Source organism: Cynocephalus volans, chromosome 12, assembly GCF_027409185.1.
Source record: "Cynocephalus volans isolate mCynVol1 chromosome 12, mCynVol1.pri, whole genome shotgun sequence".
Classification (NCBI taxonomy): domain Eukaryota; kingdom Metazoa; phylum Chordata; class Mammalia; order Dermoptera; family Cynocephalidae; genus Cynocephalus; species Cynocephalus volans.
Window position 1 is genome coordinate 46,354,504 of NC_084471.1, and position 24,240 is coordinate 46,378,743.

General features: G+C 32.5%; 1 protein-coding gene across 1 annotated transcript in view; it reads left to right on the forward strand.

The window, feature by feature from the left end:
- The window catches only part of CAPS2 (calcyphosine 2), a 73,427-nt gene extending 54,464 nt beyond the window's left edge, over positions 1-18,963 (forward strand). Inside the window, exons 12-17 of the mRNA XM_063115650.1 lie at positions 2,181-2,299; positions 3,291-3,367; positions 4,906-5,060; positions 13,192-13,317; positions 15,326-15,422; positions 18,782-18,963. Coding sequence (XP_062971720.1) covers positions 2,181-2,299; positions 3,291-3,367; positions 4,906-5,060; positions 13,192-13,317; positions 15,326-15,422; positions 18,782-18,963 — 756 coding nt within the window. The remainder of the gene's footprint in view (positions 1-2,180; positions 2,300-3,290; positions 3,368-4,905; positions 5,061-13,191; positions 13,318-15,325; positions 15,423-18,781) is intronic.
- Positions 18,964-24,240: the final 5,277 nt, after the last annotated feature.

Below are 24,240 nucleotides of genomic sequence, written 5' to 3' on the forward strand. Positions count from 1 at the left end.
AGTCTTTACAACTAACAATTAGAAAGCTGCTAGTGTTAAAAACTAATAGGCAATAGTTCTCCAGTGAAGTACTTCCCAACTTTTTAATAGTTGTTTTCATAGAAACTAATATATTTGTGCAGTACACTGAGGCGAAGAGGAAGCTGCTCGAAGGTGGAAGATACCAGCAAGGGAGCTCTGCTCTCCCCAAATATACCCAGCTGCCCTTGTTAGCTTGCAGATCTGGAACATTTGTAACTTTAGCTGGGAAGTTCCACTTCACTGCTTGCTGCCTTCTTACATGAAAAATATTTTAAGGATAACTCACATGACTGGTGTTAGGGAAATAGAATTAAAACCCAAATCTTCTCCCAGCCTAGAAAACCTCCCACAAAGGTAGTAGAGAAAGAAAATAAGTTTTATTACTGAATAAGTATTAAACTAGAATGTGATGCACATCACAATCTGCTAAGAGATTGCAAAGATAGAAATCTTATGCTTTTATATAGCAAAAAAGATATAACCCATGACACACATTTTTGAGATAAGCAATAACTAGTCCTCAAGTAAGAGGACTTGACAGCACCTTTTCTCACACAGTTCATCCTAGTTTCACCTTGTAATTGGCATGACTAGCTAATTGCCTTTATCAAGAGGAAAAACAAACTTTTCATATCTTTGTGACAGGAGGTGGTTTTACACTTAAAGCAAGTTGCCTAGGGAAGTTAGGCTTCTACCTCTCAAAGAAACTGAGTGACAGGTGTGCTATCTCCCTTGATGTTTCCATTTCAATGAATGGTTCCCAGGTCCTTGAGAAAGATTTAGGTCATAAACAAGACAATTAGGCCTATCTAATTTTCAAAAGAACTTACATACATTTCAAAGAGAGGAGAAAGTACTTATATTACAATTACAAATTTTCTAAAGCAAATGTTCTAAGAAAAAGGAGGGGAGGGAAATCTTTTCCCTTATATTCAAATGGAAGAATTAAGCCTCTTATTTCTAATTTGTATTTGTCCTAACGCCAGCCATGTTTATTTGAGCCAATCAGAAACTAAAATAATAATTTTCCAAGATTAAATTAATAATTTTTGATAGGAATTTTGTCACTGAAGCTTCGATACTGTAATGAGGTTGAAATTGGCTTTATATTTATGTGATGTCTTCACAAAAGACCACATGACAGAGTGTGATGAATCTACCTCTGTTCATCAATTCACAGTACATCTTTCTGTGGACCAATAGCTCTGTTTATGTTTTTAGGGATGTTATAATTTTCAGTGAGTTAATTTGCCCATTTTCCTTTGAAACTTGTAAAAAAATCTGAGTTTCTTAATATCGTTGGCTTCTTTTGCTCATATGGATTATTAATTAGAAGATTGTTCTAATTGATTTTTTTATATATAAAAGTTTTATTGAGCATGCTCATAGTAAAATAAAAATCTAAACATACAAAGAGACATAAAACATAAAATGATCACTATGAAGGGTTTCTCCTGTATCCTTTTTTTTAGAATGTTCTATGCATTTATGCACACATATATATGACCATCTTTTTTTTTCTTTATGAATCATAATTGATAATACATATTTGTGGGGTACAGAGTGGACTATCAATACTTGTGTACAATATGTGATGAACAAATCAGGATATTTAGCATATTCATCATTACAATATGTAATCATTCTTTGTGTCCATTAACCAAATTATCACTGACCGCCCCCGACCCTGTTCCCCACCTGTAATAATCACAGTTCTGTTCTCTCCTTCTGAAAGTTCAACATATTACTATGATTGTTCTTTCTCTCTCTCTCTCAGCTCCCACTTATGAGTGAAGACACGCAGAATATCTCTTTTTATGCCTGGCTTATTTCACTTAACATAATTTTCTCCAGGTTCATTCATGTTGCTGTGAATGGCAGGATGTCATTCTTTTTTATGGCTGAGCAGTATTCTATTGTGTATATATACCATATTTTCCTCATGTAGCCATAATTGAGAGATTGATGGGGAGATTAGTTCCTTTATTTTTCTATAGTATTAGCTGGAGCTGGTGTAGTTTCTAAATATTCTCTAAGTATATATTTTTACCATTATTAAAGTATAACATGTCACAGTGAATATTTTAAATTAGTACTACTAGTATTTTACTTTTTACATACTTTCTAGTTTTAAATAATTCGTTGGTTCATTTCCTTAGGGTGCAACCTTGACATTTTTGAGTTCTCATCATCCCAGCCTTCCAGAAAGCATAAAACAAAACTCATTACTTATACTTCGAATCACAAATATTGATCAAATAGCTTTGGATTCTCTCAAGTAAGTCAAATGAATATTTGTTACCCTGAAAGTAAGTGAAAATTATTTTTTATTATCTTAAAATGAGATTGTATCACAAAATATTTATGTTTTAGTTAAGGTTTATCTATGTGTGTCTATTCTTGTGGGAATAATTTCAATCAATTAAAGATTTGTAAATGTCCCACTTCATGTTAGTTAAGAATACCTTATTAATTTGCTTTTGTTATGATACTTTTATTTTAGCAAATGCTCCCAAATAAATTTCAGAAGATGGGTTATCAGTACAATATTATAACAATTATAACAATTTTTCCCACATTATTCGTGTGATTTTTTTTAACATGAAAGAAAAGTCTTGGGTCCCATATGCTTATAGTGTTTATAGATTGAGATATATGCATAGTGAAAAAATAATGCTGTGAATCAATGAATACTTTTAAATGAATTTGAGTTTATTAATCACAGGAGAATATGTGTGTGTGTATATATATGTATGTGTATATATACACACACACATACGTATACGCTACTCTTGCTGAGTGTTTCTTGGTGCTAAGTATAATTCAAAATAACAAAAATTGGTGTAATATATGTGCATTTGAGGTAATATTCCACAAACTGGCTATAAGGAAGTCTGTGTTTGTTTGTCGTTTACTATATTGCTAAAAATAAATGCATTTTGGGAGGGGTCTTTTTAAAATAAATTTTTTACATTTTATAGTTTGCAAAGTAAAACTAAATTTTAAAGTTTTAATTAAATATTTAAAAGAAAATTTAAAAAGGTATGAAAATCAATATGTTTACAGGTAGTTCTCAGAAGGTTTTAAGGATTTTAGCTCTTGACTGCTGAGGATCAAAGCAGCGGGCAAAGTTGCTACTTCATTATACTCTAAGCCCTCTTCCAACTTTGAGGGTTTTTTGAGTCTGGAGCAGGGAAGAGTTTAGAGTTTTCATACTCAAGATTGTAAAATAGAATACATTTTTACCACTGTGTACATGCCAATTGCAGAACTGCTTCCGTGGAACATGAGGATGATATAATCAGTCTAGAAGCCAGTGACAGGCTGGTCTTCAAGGCCATTCAAGGTATGTGTTATTACTCTACTCTCCCAGACTTTTAATTTTCAACCATATTCTTTGTGATCAGTAAAGCAATATTTTCCAGATATTTCTGTTTTATGGCACTTGATTTATATTTCCTATTGTCATATTTTTCTAAAAAGTTAATAGATTTACTTATTTACTAAAATATTTTTAGGATTTTTCCTACTTTAATGGTCCTAACTGAATAACTAGTATTATATGAATTATGGATTCAAGAATTTTAGAAAATACCAGATAGTATGAATTTTACTGATGTACTGAATAAAATGTAAAAGTGATTTTTTTTTTTTATAATATGATACTTGTCATATGCACTAGGTAATATTCTAAAGAGATTTGTGGGGCCTAGCATAAAAGAAAGAAATGCTAGACTGGGAGCCAGATTCATGTTTGGACTCTGCCAATTAATATACATATGACTTTGTGTAAATTCTTGCACCTCTTTCTTCATCTTTAAAATGCAGATAAAAATACCTCTCATGTTAACTGTCCAGAGTCAACATAGGTAATAAATGAAACATAGATAGGCTTTGGACACCAAATTTTTACAAATTTTGTTTCTAGCTTTCAGTCTTATAACCACTGCAGTATACTAGGATCAGATAGACAATTCCTTTGTGGGACTTTATAGTCCAGAAAGAAGAAAATATTACAGAAGTAAATGCAGAAATCTACATAATTTACGAATTTATGAGATTGGTTTAGAACTCCTATATATTCTTGATGCCATTGTTAATTAAAAATAGTTTTCTCTATTCTATCATGGTCAATACCATATTTGTCACTATTGAATCTAGTGACATTTGTTCTTTTCTCTGATGTATTATATCTAATAACTGCTTTAGTAGAGTTACAAAATTTTCTTAAGTAAATATGGTATAAACTGCATTGAGTGAGATAACTGAGCTACAAGGAGAATACTGGGGACCTGAGCATAGAATCTCTTTCGAATTTCTGGAAGAAAGAGTAAATTTAAATATATAAATATAGGACAACACTCCAAAGCCTTGATGCTATTTAGCATACAAGTTATAATTTGAAGATTTCGAACTGTTTTAAAAACTGGGAACTGATAATTTTTGAGTGACTTGTCTGGCATATTTTGTAATTCAGTTGGTAACAAAAAAAGGAAAGAGATTAAAGGTGGGAGAGTGATTAGCTTTATCTATCTTTATGAGAAGTCTAGACGATAAAAACTAAGATTTTATTTGTGACATTTAGGTTAATTTCTTGCTAATAAAGTGAAACATTATTTTCCTGTATTTAAAATATAACGCTTTCACCACACAGTGGTGCTATAGTTCTGATATATTTACATGAGATTTTATATAAGAGTATATAATCGTCTTTGTTAACAAATTCTATTTTCTGGTCTTTTGTCAGTCATAGACATGATTTGGTTGAATATTCACCTCCCTTATTTTGGTTACATCAACTTTAATTTTCTTATAAGAGAGACAACTGCAATTTGGTACATTTGTGCATAGGAACAACTAGTTTCCATCTCTCTTGTTAAACAGATGTGCTGAAAGAACAACTACATAAAAGAGGTGTTCGTATTTTGACTGGATTGGGAAAATACTTTCAACAATTGGAAAAAGAAGGAAATGGACTTTTATGTAAGACAGATTTTAAGCAAGCTCTAGAAGTATTTCACTTAGAAGTGCCTGAAAAGGTATGTACTGCTCAAAATTCTCTATAGTGAATAATATATTATTCTTAGGTGGAATATATTATTCATTTTTCTACTGGAAATTTAGTAGTTAATTTTTCTCCTTCTTTATGCCCTGTTGTCAGTGTTAAGCCAACAGGTAACCAGTCCTGATGATTTTTAAAATTTCAAAGTTGTATAGTCTGTTTCTGTTGCTTATAACAAAATACCTGGAACTGAGTAATTTGTAAGAAAATGAAATTTATTGTTTACAGTTTCTGAGGCAGGCAAGTCCGAAGTCCAGAGAATACATCTGGTGAGGGTCTTGGTGATGGGACAGTGACACAGGGTACCACATTGTGAAATGGCGGAGCAGAGAGGGAGCAAGAGAGAGCGTGCGACAGAAAGACAGATTCTCCTCCTTTAAAGCCCTCAGAACCACGTCCCTGACCACCATTTTTAATCCATTCACGATTGCACATCCTGCAATCTAATCACTTCTTCAAGGCTCCACCTTTCAATTACCATAAAAGGATTTCCTCTCCTCTTAGCAGTCACAGTGGGAGCCAGGTTTCTAATATATAAAACTTGAGTGACACAATTCAAGCTTCAGTGAGTTTGGGGGAACATAATTCAATCAGCTACAAACATTCATGCCTCCATAATATATTTACCAAGAACCTAACAACCGGGCATTGTACTAAGCTCTAAAAAATGCTCTGTACTCTTAAGATATTCATAATCAAAGGAAAAATCATTATAAAACAATATATGTGTTAAATAGAGAATTTTTTTGAACACATGAGATAGATACCTAATTTCAAGCCAGGTTATGGGGAAGGAGAGGGAAGATAGCAGAAGGATTCCTGAAGGAGGATACATCCACGCTGAGTTTTGAAGTATGAGGAGGAATTAGCCAGACAAGGGAAGAGGAGCAGCAGGGATCAGACAATGGATATTTCACAAAAAGGAGAAGCACAGGTGAAGCATGAAGAGGAAAGGTAGTGTGGCCTGTTGCCCGGATTGCATGTGGTTTATCTTCACACGTACTGTTCCCGCCGTTGTGAGTAATCTTTCGCTGGATCTTTGCATGCTGGATTTTCTCATCATGAATGCAATATCTTTCTCTACTAAGAGCACTACCGTAACACCCCTGTTTAAAGGAGCACCCCCATCTGATCCTTGTTTTTGTCTATACCATTTTCTCATTTTATTTTCTTCATATCATTTTGTAAGTATTGTCTGGATCTGCCTGCAAGTAGAAGGTACGTCCCATCAGGTTAGGGACCGGGGTGCTTCTGGTTTCCTTCTCTTTTTCTAGCACCTTGAAAATAATCTGGCATATGGTAAGAGCTGAATAAATAATGCCTTAGTTTGAATGGATAGATGCATGGATGGAAGGAAAAGATAAGAATGGAGAGAAATAAGTCTGGTACATTAAAGTCTAGCATGCCATGCTAAGAAGTTTGGATTTTATTCTATAAGTATATAAATTGGAAACATATTTGCCTCAAAGATTTCAGATAGAGGATTGTCTTTCATTGTTCTCTTTTGCTTCACGTGGCCTTGTTACAAGATATAGTGTATTTTGTAGAAGGAACACTAGAAATTGAACTTACATGTTTTAGGTTTAAATTCTAACCTTCCTACTTGAACTCTGTGATTTTGGACAGGTCGCTTCAGTTTTCTAATTGACAGGCTCTGCCTGAGCAATCTGGAGATGGTTATTGTAATCGGACACACACACATACGTATACGCTACTCTTGCTGAGTGTTTCTTGGTGCTAAGTATAATTCAAAATAACAAAAATTGGTGTAATATATGTGCATTTGAGGTAATATTCCACAAACTGGCTATAAGGAAGTCTGTGTTTGTTTGTCGTTTACTATATTGCTAAAAATAAATGCATTTTGGGAGGGGTCTTTTTAAAATAAATTTTTTACATTTTATAGTTTGCAAAGTAAAACTAAATTTTAAAGTTTTAATTAAATATTTAAAAGAAAATTTAAAAAGGTATGAAAATCAATATGTTTACAGGTAGTTCTCAGAAGGTTTTAAGGATTTTAGCTCTTGACTGCTGAGGATCAAAGCAGCGGGCAAAGTTGCTACTTCATTATACTCTAAGCCCTCTTCCAACTTTGAGGGTTTTTTGAGTCTGGAGCAGGGAAGAGTTTAGAGTTTTCATACTCAAGATTGTAAAATAGAATACATTTTTACCACTGTGTACATGCCAATTGCAGAACTGCTTCCGTGGAACATGAGGATGATATAATCAGTCTAGAAGCCAGTGACAGGCTGGTCTTCAAGGCCATTCAAGGTATGTGTTATTACTCTACTCTCCCAGACTTTTAATTTTCAACCATATTCTTTGTGATCAGTAAAGCAATATTTTCCAGATATTTCTGTTTTATGGCACTTGATTTATATTTCCTATTGTCATATTTTTCTAAAAAGTTAATAGATTTACTTATTTACTAAAATATTTTTAGGATTTTTCCTACTTTAATGGTCCTAACTGAATAACTAGTATTATATGAATTATGGATTCAAGAATTTTAGAAAATACCAGATAGTATGAATTTTACTGATGTACTGAATAAAATGTAAAAGTGATTTTTTTTTTTTATAATATGATACTTGTCATATGCACTAGGTAATATTCTAAAGAGATTTGTGGGGCCTAGCATAAAAGAAAGAAATGCTAGACTGGGAGCCAGATTCATGTTTGGACTCTGCCAATTAATATACATATGACTTTGTGTAAATTCTTGCACCTCTTTCTTCATCTTTAAAATGCAGATAAAAATACCTCTCATGTTAACTGTCCAGAGTCAACATAGGTAATAAATGAAACATAGATAGGCTTTGGACACCAAATTTTTACAAATTTTGTTTCTAGCTTTCAGTCTTATAACCACTGCAGTATACTAGGATCAGATAGACAATTCCTTTGTGGGACTTTATAGTCCAGAAAGAAGAAAATATTACAGAAGTAAATGCAGAAATCTACATAATTTACGAATTTATGAGATTGGTTTAGAACTCCTATATATTCTTGATGCCATTGTTAATTAAAAATAGTTTTCTCTATTCTATCATGGTCAATACCATATTTGTCACTATTGAATCTAGTGACATTTGTTCTTTTCTCTGATGTATTATATCTAATAACTGCTTTAGTAGAGTTACAAAATTTTCTTAAGTAAATATGGTATAAACTGCATTGAGTGAGATAACTGAGCTACAAGGAGAATACTGGGGACCTGAGCATAGAATCTCTTTCGAATTTCTGGAAGAAAGAGTAAATTTAAATATATAAATATAGGACAACACTCCAAAGCCTTGATGCTATTTAGCATACAAGTTATAATTTGAAGATTTCGAACTGTTTTAAAAACTGGGAACTGATAATTTTTGAGTGACTTGTCTGGCATATTTTGTAATTCAGTTGGTAACAAAAAAAGGAAAGAGATTAAAGGTGGGAGAGTGATTAGCTTTATCTATCTTTATGAGAAGTCTAGACGATAAAAACTAAGATTTTATTTGTGACATTTAGGTTAATTTCTTGCTAATAAAGTGAAACATTATTTTCCTGTATTTAAAATATAACGCTTTCACCACACAGTGGTGCTATAGTTCTGATATATTTACATGAGATTTTATATAAGAGTATATAATCGTCTTTGTTAACAAATTCTATTTTCTGGTCTTTTGTCAGTCATAGACATGATTTGGTTGAATATTCACCTCCCTTATTTTGGTTACATCAACTTTAATTTTCTTATAAGAGAGACAACTGCAATTTGGTACATTTGTGCATAGGAACAACTAGTTTCCATCTCTCTTGTTAAACAGATGTGCTGAAAGAACAACTACATAAAAGAGGTGTTCGTATTTTGACTGGATTGGGAAAATACTTTCAACAATTGGAAAAAGAAGGAAATGGACTTTTATGTAAGACAGATTTTAAGCAAGCTCTAGAAGTATTTCACTTAGAAGTGCCTGAAAAGGTATGTACTGCTCAAAATTCTCTATAGTGAATAATATATTATTCTTAGGTGGAATATATTATTCATTTTTCTACTGGAAATTTAGTAGTTAATTTTTCTCCTTCTTTATGCCCTGTTGTCAGTGTTAAGCCAACAGGTAACCAGTCCTGATGATTTTTAAAATTTCAAAGTTGTATAGTCTGTTTCTGTTGCTTATAACAAAATACCTGGAACTGAGTAATTTGTAAGAAAATGAAATTTATTGTTTACAGTTTCTGAGGCAGGCAAGTCCGAAGTCCAGAGAATACATCTGGTGAGGGTCTTGGTGATGGGACAGTGACACAGGGTACCACATTGTGAAATGGCGGAGCAGAGAGGGAGCAAGAGAGAGCGTGCGACAGAAAGACAGATTCTCCTCCTTTAAAGCCCTCAGAACCACGTCCCTGACCACCATTTTTAATCCATTCACGATTGCACATCCTGCAATCTAATCACTTCTTCAAGGCTCCACCTTTCAATTACCATAAAAGGATTTCCTCTCCTCTTAGCAGTCACAGTGGGAGCCAGGTTTCTAATATATAAAACTTGAGTGACACAATTCAAGCTTCAGTGAGTTTGGGGGAACATAATTCAATCAGCTACAAACATTCATGCCTCCATAATATATTTACCAAGAACCTAACAACCGGGCATTGTACTAAGCTCTAAAAAATGCTCTGTACTCTTAAGATATTCATAATCAAAGGAAAAATCATTATAAAACAATATATGTGTTAAATAGAGAATTTTTTTGAACACATGAGATAGATACCTAATTTCAAGCCAGGTTATGGGGAAGGAGAGGGAAGATAGCAGAAGGATTCCTGAAGGAGGATACATCCACGCTGAGTTTTGAAGTATGAGGAGGAATTAGCCAGACAAGGGAAGAGGAGCAGCAGGGATCAGACAATGGATATTTCACAAAAAGGAGAAGCACAGGTGAAGCATGAAGAGGAAAGGTAGTGTGGCCTGTTGCCCGGATTGCATGTGGTTTATCTTCACACGTACTGTTCCCGCCGTTGTGAGTAATCTTTCGCTGGATCTTTGCATGCTGGATTTTCTCATCATGAATGCAATATCTTTCTCTACTAAGAGCACTACCGTAACACCCCTGTTTAAAGGAGCACCCCCATCTGATCCTTGTTTTTGTCTATACCATTTTCTCATTTTATTTTCTTCATATCATTTTGTAAGTATTGTCTGGATCTGCCTGCAAGTAGAAGGTACGTCCCATCAGGTTAGGGACCGGGGTGCTTCTGGTTTCCTTCTCTTTTTCTAGCACCTTGAAAATAATCTGGCATATGGTAAGAGCTGAATAAATAATGCCTTAGTTTGAATGGATAGATGCATGGATGGAAGGAAAAGATAAGAATGGAGAGAAATAAGTCTGGTACATTAAAGTCTAGCATGCCATGCTAAGAAGTTTGGATTTTATTCTATAAGTATATAAATTGGAAACATATTTGCCTCAAAGATTTCAGATAGAGGATTGTCTTTCATTGTTCTCTTTTGCTTCACGTGGCCTTGTTACAAGATATAGTGTATTTTGTAGAAGGAACACTAGAAATTGAACTTACATGTTTTAGGTTTAAATTCTAACCTTCCTACTTGAACTCTGTGATTTTGGACAGGTCGCTTCAGTTTTCTAATTGACAGGCTCTGCCTGAGCAATCTGGAGATGGTTATTGTAATCGGAGTTGCTTGGAAGATCAAATGAGAAAATCACATGGAAATAGGCCTTATCAACTGTAAAATTCTGTGCCAATATAATGTTGCCTATCATTGCTGTGACATACCTGTGTTTTGGGTTTCTTATGATGTTTAATTTTGTGACCTACCTAGTGATACATTATAAGGATCATCTAATTTTCATCGATAAAAAACAAAATAGCAATAGAAAATTAGAAAACCTTGGTGTCTTTGTGTGCAGTCTCACAAGTAATTAATAACTATTATGGAACCAGAACCCAAATAATCTGGCTCCATCTAATACTTTTCTGCATCACCATAATACTTCCCTTGGTTGATTTGCTAAATTTTTATGATTGGATTTAGGAATAAAAACTATACTTACTACGTAGAACTTCTAACATAGAGAGAACATATATTATGAAAATGTGAGTAAGCTTTTCCCTTTTCTCATATGTTTTCAGTAATATTTCCTTTCTTTCCCCTGTAATATCATTGAAAATTGCTCATGCAGTGATAAGCATATATGAGGGTACTTCATAAAGTTCATGAAGATTTGTATTATCTCTCAATTCTGTTTTTTCAAGAACTTTTTGAAGTACAAGGGTCTTGAAAATAAGAACAAAAGAATCGCCAACCTGTGTCTAACTGTAGAGTTAGAAAATGTTTGTGAAAGTCATAGTTATTCTCCCTGATTTAAAAAAAAAAAAAAATTGGTATGCACCCTGAAGAGATACCGTCAATGAATTTACCTTATTTTTTTCCAACTACATTATTTGCCGTTCTGTACCATATCTTAGAAAGAAAGAGTTGTATAAATTTGTTGCCAATATATTAATTTACTTAATTCTTGAAAACAACTTCTTTCAAGCTTCAAGAAGTATCTTTTAATTCGAGTATTTCATGAGTTGAGTGAGCACATGTGTCTTCTCCTGTTCATATTACTTGGGATTTTTAAACGTCAAGCTCATTTTCAATTCAACTGAACAGACACTTAAATTCTGTATAATGTACAGGCAGTATGATAGACAAAAAAAAAGCATGGGCTGTTGAGAATTGAGGGTAGATAGGGCATCATGAGATTTAGTTGTTCTAATTAATTTATTTGAAAAAATTAGGAGGAAGTGGAAGAGAATATTTTATGAGTAGATGTGTGCCTTGATAGATTTTATTTATATTCTCATTTAAAGCTAACAACTTGATTAAAGTATTGAAAATATATTTACTTAAGTTTGAAAAAACTCATGCTGTATTTTTTTTGTTGTCAGGGACACCGTGAATAGAGCATTCTTTATTAAATAGTGCATTTGCCAGAGTGAATGGTAATGGTAAAGTGAACAAACTGGCACAAGGGGTTTATTCAAAATGACATCTTTCAGTGTAATTTATGGAATAATATTAGAGTCATTCAAATCTCCTATACTTTCAAGCATGAAGACTAGCAGAAATACAATTAGTGGTCATAATGCTATTGTAGGCATTCCAGAACCTGAAGTGACTTTTGAATTGTCACAGATATAATAAGTTAAAAAATAATTCAAGGGCTGGTCTGTGGTTCACTTGGGAGAGCGTGGTGCTGAGAACACTAAGTCAAGGGTTGAGATCCCCTTACCAGTCATCTTTTTTTTTTTTTTTTTTAATTATAATTCAATGTTCAAAATCAAGTAAATAGTAACCATATATGTGTGTGTATGTGTGTATGTGTATATGAAAAAAGGGAGACCATGTGTATATACAGGAAAAGAGGAGACTGGCCAAAGGGTATAAAGTTTCAGTTAGAAGAATAAGTTCTAGTGATCTATTGCACAGCACGGTGACTATAGTTAATAATAATGTATTGCATATTTCAAAGCAGCTAAAAGAGAGGATTTTAAATGTTTTCACCACAAAGAAATGATAAGTATTTGAGGTAATTATCCTTATTTGATCATTCCACAGTATATACATGTATGAAAACATCACACTGTATTCCATCAACACATATAATTATTATTTGCCAATTAAAAATAAAATAAAATTTATAAAAGATTAATTTGTGAGGTAATGCCACTCCCAAATGGTTCTAACTTTACAGAGCCATTCACCAACTTTTTAAACCGTTCACTTTATTTATTTATTTATTTATTTATTTATTTTTTTTTTGTCGTTTTTTCGTGACCGGCACTCAGCCAGTGAGTGCACCAGTCAGTCCTATATAGGATCCGAACCCGCGGCGGGAGCGTCGCCACGCTGCCAGCGCAGCACTCTACCAAGTGCGCCACGGGCTCGTAAACCGTTCACTTTAAATAGCTTTTATAGTGGCTTTCATTGGCTTTGTGTGTTAACTTTTGAATTACCTAGGGCTACAAAAGATGTAACAAAATGCGACTATGCTGACTTTGTTGTGACCATATATAACTTGAAGGTGTAACAGTGATCTCTGTGTGATTGCTTCTAGGATTTTGAGTCTGCGTGGCTAATTCTGACTAGCAATGGCAATGGCAATGGTAAGGTTGATTACGGGGAATTCAAACGTGCCATTATTGGTGAAATGAATGAATACAGGAAATCATTTGTTCGAAAGGTAACTTTAAGTATCCTTTTAAACTGTTACTTTTAATAGATTATTAGGTTCATTATATAAAAACTTTAATGAATTACCATTTAAAATGTTTTAAATCTTTTTACCTGTAAGGTATGTTGGGTTTAGTAAAATGCAAAACAATAAGCACATATGCATATAAATTTGCACAATAAAGCACATATATGCATACAGATTCACACAATAAAGCAAAATAACATGTATATGTTTTAGGAAAATATTATAAAAGGAAAATAAAATTCAAAATCAAATTTTGGCTCAGAAATTACTAGTTCAATAAATTGCTGCCTCCATAAATTATTAGCTATATGACGATATTCATTATGAAATATTGTTGAGCCTCAGTTTCCTATTTCATAGAGGTACTGTAAGGATTGAATGAGATAATACATATAAAATTCTTAGCATTGTGGCTGTCTGGTGTCAATGCTGAATACATGTTATTTTAGTATGATGTTTCACTGTTTTTCATAATATGCATGCTAAATTAAAATGAAGATTAACACCATTATGTTAAATTGGGATTAAAAACAGAAGCCTTGATTTTTATGGAAAACTATGTATATTACATGAGTTCTGGTAGCCATTTTTAGAGTACAATTTTGAGCAATGCAATTGCTTTTTCTTTTGTTTATACACCTATGTATCTAATATCTAATATTGTTAACACAGCTATTATGTCTAAAGTAGTATAAACAATTATATCAGGTATAAGTCTCAGGAGAAAGAGCAAAATCTCTGTCTTTACTGGCCAAGAGACACAATAAAAACATTAAGTTAAACAAATTCACCACATAATATTTGTAAATTTGCTCTTGTTTGTATTTTACATGTCCTGGTAATAGGTTTATGTATCAATTCAAATTAGAGGTGACTCTTTTATAAATCTTGATACTGGTAATAGAGAACAAAAGAAGAGTTATAAAGTACTGTACTGTATTAGTTTGCTAGGGCTGCCCTAACAAAATACTAGACGTATAACTGAAGCAGTAGAAATTTTTTTCTCACTGTTTTGGAGGTTGGAAGACTAAGAACAAGGTGTTGGCAGGTTTGGTTTCTTCTGAGGCCACTCTCCTTGGTCTGGAGATGGAGACTTTTCACTGTGTCCTCATGTGGTTGTCCCCCGTCTCTGTTGTTTGTGTCCAACTCTCTTCTTATAAGGACAGCAGTCATTTTGGATGAGGACTGACCCTAATGATTCCATTTCAACTTAATTATCTTCTTAAAGGCCCTGTCTCCAAATACATTCACATTCTGAGGTACTAGGGGTTAAGGTTCAACATATGAATTTTGGGATGGGCACAATTCAGTTTACACCAGGTACCAAATTTTTATGAACTCAATACAGCAAATAAACAAACTTGATTCTAGTTTTGACTCTTCTGCAAACATGAGGTGTTGCTTTGGGTAGCTTGTGTGTTTCTATGTACCTAATGCTCTTCCCAGTGAAATATTTTGTGATATGTTATAATACTCAGAGTTTCATTGAATTAGAAAAGCAATATAACAACTAGCATTTCAAAAGGTAGTGTTAAATTTTGAGAAATAGAGTAACAAAACTCATTTTAAAAGTATTTCACTTTCTTATTGATTTTAATGATAGAATATTTGCAAGTTCACTTTTTGAATTAGAATAGTTCTCCTGGCAATCTGTTTTAGTCATTCATCAGTTTCATATGAATCCTAGAGCTGAAAGTTGAGAGGTCTTTTACCCAACTCTTTAGTTTTCAGAGGAGGAAAGACAAGGCAATAGAAATTATGTTACTTTCCCAAGGTCAGAATGCTAGAAAATGGTAGAACTAAATACTTGAGTGCTAATATCTTGCTTTAGTATCTTTTTCCCTGTATTTATGATGATTCTTTCATATATCAGTTTAATACTTTTAACTGTCTTGTTTATAGCTCAGAAATAACCTACTGCAAAATTAAAAAATTAAGTTCTTATGTCTAATGATTTCATGGAAAAAATAACATTTCTCTCTTTATTTAGGCCTTTATGAAACTGGATTTCAACAAAACTGGCATTGTGCCTATTATAGACATAAGAAAATGTTATTGTGCAAAGAAACATCCTCAAGTAATTTCAGGTAATTATTATGAGTCAAAGTGCATTCAGTTTCTAAAACATTAACAAAAGTAGTTAACAGAAGTAGTATCTTTAAATTATGTTAATTTAAAGCAACAACTGAGGCAATTAAGGGAGGAAATCAATTATTTATTTTTTGAAACTGAAACTCGAGAGCTGTTTGCCCTAATTCATTTAAAAATCCTTAGGTCTATTGTCTGTACTTATTTGTTTCTTTGATATTTACAATTGAGATAGAATTCTTATTTCGTGATTAGGACAGAGTGGAGAAATTGAATTAAAAAGAACAGAGTAGATTTAGAGAATAGATAATTATATATGCACGTTTTCAGAATTAGTTTTACTATATCTGCTTATATAGTTATTCATACTTGAGGATGTAAGGTGGAATGAAGGTATGTCCTCTCTAGAGATGGAGCTATACAAACAATGAGCATACATATATCAATCAAAATTTGGGGATACAGTGAATTTCTCAAAGATATTCTAGGGATTCATTTCTTACTATATTTCTTCTGACTTTTTTTTTTACGTAATTGATTTATAAATGCATTCTTACAAGAAAGCATTTGATCCCCACAACTACCCCCTTTTCAATACATTTCCCTCCTTAGAAGAAAAAAATTATAATCATTTCATATATATATTTCAGTTCTTACTCTATGAATTTTCATAGCTGTACATGTTCTGTAAATATCTGATTCCTTTTGATGATTTTTTTTACATGAAAGGTGCACTGAACATATATATTGTTATGTGGTTTGTTTTTTACACTTGACAATATGCTTTGGAGCTCTTTTCATGTTAATCCACATTGAGCCACCTTATTTTAATCTGCTGCATACTGTTCTTTCTATAAATCAATATACTACAATTTACCTAGTCATTCTCCTATTGGTAGACTTTTAGGCTCCAGTTTTTTTGTTTGTTTTTGTTTTGTTTTGTTTTGTTTTACTGGCCAGTACAGGGATCAAACCCTAGACTTTGGTGTTATCAGCACCACGTTCTAACCAACTGAGCTAAAGGGCCAGATTTCCTATTGGTAGACTTTTAATTTCTAATTATTATGTACAACCCATGAAGCAGTAAATATGCTTATTTGTGACTCCTTAGGCCTGTTTTCTACTACTTCCCTGGAGTGATATCAGCACCTAGAATTACTGGGATATCTACATTTCAAATATTAATTGATACTTCCAAATTATATTGTAAGATGGCTGTACAGTAATACTTATACTGCCATTAGTTGAAGAATTCTCTTTCCTCACAACTTTGCCAACAATTTAACTTTTTCTCAATATGATAGGTTAAAATTTTTTTTATTTGCATTTTCTTGGTTATGAAGCAGGTTAAACATATTTTCGTGTATTTATTCACTATTTGTCCATCTTTTATGACTATTTATTATCTTTTATGAATAGTTTATTCCAATTTATAATTTTAATTATATACTATTGAATTCTATAGAATACTATTATTTTAGAATTTTATTTTTTAATGTTAAAAGAAGAAACACTGTCATTACTTTGGTTCCTTGTCATTATTAACCCTGGTATATGGTTTATTTATTACTCTTAGTTGTGAAGTGGAAAAAAAAAACCCAGCAGAATTGGTTGTAAAGATAAAGCTAATCTTAGTCACTGGCTTCCAAATCTTTAATTATGTTTTTCAGGTTAAAATAGCTTAATTTGCTTATGAAAGGCTTTAAATGAACAACAGTTACTGTTAAGAGAATTTCTAGTGTTATTTAATTGTCAGTATATTTTTTCTTTAAATATGTCATTCTCTGCTTCTTTCTCTTTAATCGGTTGCACTAAATATAAGAACCAAATAGTTTACTTACTTCAAAATTAGTTGATTTCAACACCATGTATTTTTTCTCTTGGTCTTCTCCTGTCTAATAATCTTAATTAGGTTGCTTGCATAGTTTTAATTTTATTATGTGTCATTTAATTGTTGATAATGTTTTGTTCTTGTTGTTAGGAAAGCCTTTGTTAGTTTCAGAAGTTCCACATTTCATCTTTGCATTCACCTTAAGGACAATAAGCTAGCAAGCAAAACAACTTTAGAAAGAGGAAAAACCTGTTACTGTTTTTTTAAAAAGTAGAAAAACCCCTATTGTTGTCTGTCTTACAAATTATGATCTATTCACATGCCATCTCTGGGATATAAGTTGTTTACATTTATAATTAATTTCAAATTAAGGCTTTTATACCACATATAATTTAAACTATAGAACATATTCTCTTTTTTACTTTGCTTCAGTAATTTATCAGAAAAAAGTGTTTTGAGGTTTCATAAAAATGGTATATCCCAAATGTATTTCTGTGCAATAATATTAGAAATCTATTGTTTGTTGCTGTAAATATTTTCTGGTCTCTGAGGGGAGTGAAAGAAAATTTAGTTACAGATGATGGAAGGTAGGCATTTCCTGGGTGGAAGATTTAAAGCAGCTATAAAATTCTTGCGTCTATGAATGATAAATTTAAGTAAGAAATGTTTTTCTTAGGAAATAATTCTGTTAAAGCTGATCTGTTTAAAAGTATCAGTGGCAAACAGAAAGAAATTTCACCTGCCAAAATTTATATTTTCATTTATATTAGATCTTGATTAATTTTTAGCTTTGACCAACATTTAATCACATATTCTCTTTATTGTGATTTATTACCATCTCTACATAGCATAATTATTGTCCTTCAAATAATTGAATCATTATGAATACCTTGTTTTTTAATAAAACAATCACTTTGTTTTCTATTTCTCATGTAAGTTTTTAAGACAGCAAACTTCTTGATAAAAGAAGTAGATCTCATTTCTTTCGTTTGAAAGGCACTTCACAATGCTTTAATATTGAAGTTCATTAGAGAACCTCTAGTTTGTGAAAAAGATCCAACTCTTATTTTAATCTTGCCCATGCTGTTAGACAAATGATTATGGTTGTCTTCCCATTTTAAGCCCGTTATTTAAAATATAACCTGACTTTAGAATGTTTTAGAGGGTCACAGAAGTCCATTTACTTTTTCTGCTTTTGCATATGGGCCTCTGTTTAAACTTTTAAAATTATCATCTGTCCATCTTCTATAGCTTCCTTTCATCTTTTAATTTATTTTTTCTTATTAAAAATAATTCGTTTTTGTTCCATGTTCTATGCTAGGATCCTGGGGAAAGATCAGTGCAAGAGAGAGAGGGACAGAGAAGGGTTGGCAAATTAATGGGATGAATTAATTCTAGTTCATGATTAAATAAATTGGAGGGTAGTTTGATATAAGATTTCAAAGATGATTAAGTATTCTTTTATTATCATCAGTCATTTTACTGAACCTTTAAAGAAACTGTTTTATAGTCAGTACTGTTTTACAGGTCAGTCCACAGAGGAAGAAATCAAATCTTCTTTTCTAGAAACATTAAAAGATGCCTGCAGCAAGTCTGATGAAGTTTCATATGGTGAATTTGAAGATTATTATGAAGGTCTAAGTATAGGGATAGTAGATGACAAAGATTTTATTAACATCTTATGCATTCCATGGGGGATTAGTTTTTAATATATTCATATGTCATTAGCATTAAGCATTTTATAGGAGAGATGAATTGAATGTGAAGTATGATCAAACTATGGAATATATTTTTCTAGGACTCCCTTTACTCTTTTTTTTTTTTTTCCTCAAAAAAGTTGGATCTAGAAAGAGAAATATTCAGAAAGATAGGTATAGTGGTGTGTTTGTGCACAAGTACGCATGCTCACCTGTCTATGTGTTTGCAAAGATATGTCTTCTTGGTTTATTACTTATCATGAATATATTTTGAAGATCATTATTTTTTATTAGCCTCAATAGGAAAGTCATGCCTGCATCAAACTATATGAGAGCATCTATAGAATAACTAAGTTTCCTGTCCTTTCACGTTGTATTTTTGCTACCTCTCTCCAAGAATATTGTTGTCACCATTCTCAATTTGATGAATTGGCATTGAGCCCAAAGCTTATGAGACTAAAATAGTTCAACTTCTCTTGAACATATGAAAATGTTAAAGAAATTAAAGTATATGTAAGAGAAATCTTTCAAGCAGTATGATTATAGGTGTTTTTTTTAACATTAAACATTTAAACACTGACTTGTCTTGAACATTCTTGTCTTTTAACTTATGTACTGTTGTTTGTCAGTGGAGCACAATGTAGTTATTCCAGTGACCAGTTATATTTGTTCTTTTATTCTGTTTTTAACTGCAATCTTTATTATCTGCATAGAATTATTATTTAGCTAGAAATAATACAATTGGGAGATAAAATATTCTCTTAGATTATTAAAGATCTCAAAAAGTGCATTATTGCATATAAGGGATAATCTAGTAATTCTTGCCCATAGCATTTTAAAAAAATTGATTCCTAAAATGAATATATGATATTCTGAACATTTCTTTTTGGTATACTGAACAATAGAAACCTTTTCTTCTAAAATATATGTTACTTACTGGTTACATGTATTGTGATCATTCTAAATTCTATGTTCCTCGCTTCTCCATGGGAATACAGATAATTCAGTTCCACTGAGTAGTTGAACTATTTCAGTCTCATTAATTTGCCTCTCCTTCCCTGCCCACTTTCTCTTCTGAGAGAATTTTATGGATTGTTCCCTAGTTCACAATTTTAAATTTTATAAGTTAATATAGCATAAATTAGAAAAAATGGTTGAGAAAAATAAGTGGTTCAAAAATGAAAATATACGTTTTGTGGGATATGACTTTAGGCATGGCACTTCATCCATCTGTACTTGGCAACATTATTAGAAGTGTGATATGTATGAACCAAATTAATTCAAAGTCCAACTTTTCAAGATTTGAGTAGGTACTAAAAATTACTGCTAATATATCAGAGGGAAAATATGTACAAACCTCTTAGTGCTGTTTTCATTGGCTAAATTCTTCATTGCTTGGCATTTTAAAATATTAAGTTATAGACATTAAAACAATATGGCAGAAGGCATTTTGGCAGAAATAAGTCTATAACACTATTTCTAAGTCACTTTTTTATGTAAAAAATCATCCAACTATAGACATCTTAAACTCTACAAATTTTTCTTGTGTTAGAGTGACTAATACTATGGGTGTTCAATATGCAAAAAGTATTTTTCACTGATAAATTTTTACTTAGTTCTTCTTACAAACCTATTCTTAATATTGGCCTGTCGTATTTTCTTGTTAATACAATCAGAAAAGGTAGAGGGTGTCATATTGTAAAAGATGGGGAGATACTTCTGGGATTTAATAAGTTAATGTGACAATATGCTGTTAATATAAATTTTCATCCTTTTATATGTAAGTATTTATATGTGGTTATGGGTAAGAAGTATCTCTACTTATTAAATGTAACTGTTATAGTTAATTTTTTATAATTTTACATTATTGCTTTCATTTAGAGTTAGAAAATACATAACCAATATATGTTTTTTGCTGTATTTTATTAAATTAGAATTGATGACACAATAAATCATTCTGCTTTTGAACTTGCCTCACTGCTTGCATTCTTCGACTTTGTTATAGTAAAATTTGTTATTTAGTATTTAATTTTATAGAAGAGCGTTTAATAGAAGTGACATTTTCAAACATCCACATATAATAATTGACTTTTGAGATTCTAATCTTAATAGTATTTGAGATTCTAAAATACCTTTTAAATAGCTTTAAAATATCAAATTATATGTTGTAATGTTGTCACATGAATTTTATAATTAAGTGTATTTTATTGATCTCTAGGTCTTTCAAAGTTACTTGCTTGTTATGGTACAGAATTGCTTTCCCCATTAGCCATACTATCTATTGAATTGTATATATTGATTTTGCTGTTTCTGTTCTTTATAAATAAAATTTTATAGAATTTTTAGGAAAAACTCACATTTTATTAGAAAAAAGATATTATATAGAAATTTTTGCACATATTTTAATGGAAATAATACATGTTCGCATGATGGAGAAAGTATGGTATAGTTAAAAGTGTATGTTCCTGTTTTAAGTTTTATAGTATATGAATATATGAGCTAATGAACCAGTGACTCTGCATAGAGACAGTCACTTAGAATAACTCATAATTTTGATACAGCTATAAAACATCTTATTTTACTTACTACTTCTGACTTTCAGTCAGTCAGAGTTGTCAATTACTTCGAGAATTGTCTACAGTAGGCTATGTTTATTGCAGATTATTGAATATGCTTTTGTGAGACTATAGTTTAAAGTGCTTGCAGAAATAAAATATATGCTGTGATAAGCAGTAATCACTACTAGGTTGACCAGCATCTATATTGAAAGTGCTTAAAGAAATAGAAGGTACTGTGCCTGTATAACACAAGCCAAGCAGAAGAGCAAAGAGATTCAAAGGGTTGACAGGGATGTATTAAAAATAATAATAATAATGAGAAGAAGCTCTTGTCTTAGCCTTCCATTTTTGTTTTAATATTATACAAACTTCTAAGGAAGACTTATTTATTGAATGTGCTCCATATAATAAAGAATAAATACCTCATAGTGGACCCACTGTGCATTTATTTAATCATTATTTATTCAGTGAGTTGTGAGTAGCACTATCCATGCAGTTGCACAAGGCTCTGATATATTCTAGATTTTTCTCACGCTGTTTACATTCACTTAGTTTCAAGTCCATCATTTCTTTCCTTCAGATGTGTGCCTTTCACTATTCTCAATGCTTATGCCTTAGTTCAAACTTTTACCACTTCTCCTATGTGTTGCTCCCCCATCAATTCTGCCTCCTCATCAACTCTGCCTCCTCCCCGATCCTGTTTCAATCCATCATACACACTGATGTTGGAATGATCTTTTAAAAATATACATTACTTCCTAAATAAAATTTTTCCCTGGTGGCCCATATCTTTCAGAAAAGTTCAAACACCTGACTTTAACAAATAAAACCTGAACAATCTGGTTTTCCTGTCCTCATCTGCCTATACTCAGCTTACTGCCCACATCCCTCCAGCTATTCTGAACTACTTAGAGTTTTAAAAATGGTGTGAGGTTTTAAACCTTTGTTTCATACTTTCATACCTATTCTGCTATTTTTATCTAAAATTATTTTCTCTACTTAGTGCATTTAAATTAATTCATATTGCTCTTCTAATACTACCTCAAGAATCATTTCTTCTAAAAAGTTAAATCAGACAAACTCTTGAATTATGATATAGTTGTCCTTTTTAGAATCTCATTGGTACTCTGGGTGGGCCCTTAATCTATCATTTATTAGTTTATACTATAATCATCACTTTGCTTATGTTTCTCCCAGTGCACTGTAAACTCCTTGAGGGTAGACACAATATCTTATTTGACTTTGTGACCCTAGTGTCCAGAACAGTTTCTGACAAGGGGTAGGTGTTAAATCAATAGCTGTAAGCTGGATAAATGTGTGATTGATTAAACAGCAATTATGGTTCTTGCATTTGAATATTTTTGCCTCAAAACACTTCAGCATAGACTGTGTAAATAGTATGAATGTATAAGCTTCAACTATAGAGGGCAGTAAGTTATCCTAATGAAGAATGCACAGACGGTGGGTTTTAGCAAGCTCTTTTCAACATGGTCTCACTGCTCATGGGCTACTATATTCACTTCAGTTATTTGGAACTCAGTCAGCATCTGATGCCTAGCTAACTAGTCTTGTAAGCATATTGAGTTTTATCCATGAAAATGGTGTCATGTTAGAGCCCTAAATGGTCTTTGGTTCAACTATGGATTAGAACAACTTCTGGTTGCCTGACTCTAAGGACTCTAACAATAAGGTAACTAGATCCTTCCCCTGGAATGTTGCTGCTGCTTCCTTCAGTGAGCCTTTGATGCACAGTGGGAGTTGGAGCTCTCAAAAGGACAAACTGCTGGGATATCACTGAGTTTGCAGAAATTAGTTGTATGATCTTTTGGGGCCTCTTGAACAAGAAATGTTTGTTTAAAAAATGTATGTGACAGAATTTGCTCTGAAATTTATGTCATAACCTGGCTGTGTGGTGGGGGGGGGGGAGGTGGCTAATTCTCATCTACTTCAAAGATTTTGGGGGGGGTAGGACCATGGTTAACTATCAAAAGGAACCCATTACTGTACTTGTGCATGACTAAATTGGTTTAAGTCAATTCACAGCTGCAGTGCTCTCTCTGATGCTTCAGTAGGCACTGTAGAACCCAAGATAGCATGCATGGTGCCTAAAGTTGTAGGGTTAAAGATACAAACACCCCAGTCCATAACTGATATTACACAAGCATAAAGTATGTCACTTCTCACTGTGTGACAGAGATGCAAAGATTACTCAGAGCCCAAAGATTACTCAGATTACTTTGGGCAATGAGAAGCCCAAAGGGACTGCACCGAGAAAACTCCCTCAAGAAGAGAGAAACAAGGGGCATCCCTGAGTTGGTATTTGCTTCAGCTTTTGTTGTAAAGACAAGGAAATACAAGATAAAAAAACAACTTAATCAATCATTTATCAAAGGAATGAAAAGAAATTGGCTATGGGGCATTCTCTGGAAAACATCTTGAGAAACAAAGGAAAGGGAATGCAGCTGGGTAAGCAACAACCTTAATGATCTTATCTAATCCAGCAGGAACTATTTGCTGTTTCCAGCACATGCTGTTTTCAGCACTTAGGTTCTGCGTAAGTGCATTTAGGACTTTTGTCCTTGGTGCACTCCCTGTTCTTTGTTAAGCCTGTGTGCTTCCACAAACTAGGCAAAGAGGCACATGGAAAGCCTGCCTGCGTTATCCCAGGGGAGTAATAATAATTCTACTACTCTGAAAACAAATGATTTATTAAGGTGTTACTGAGACGGAA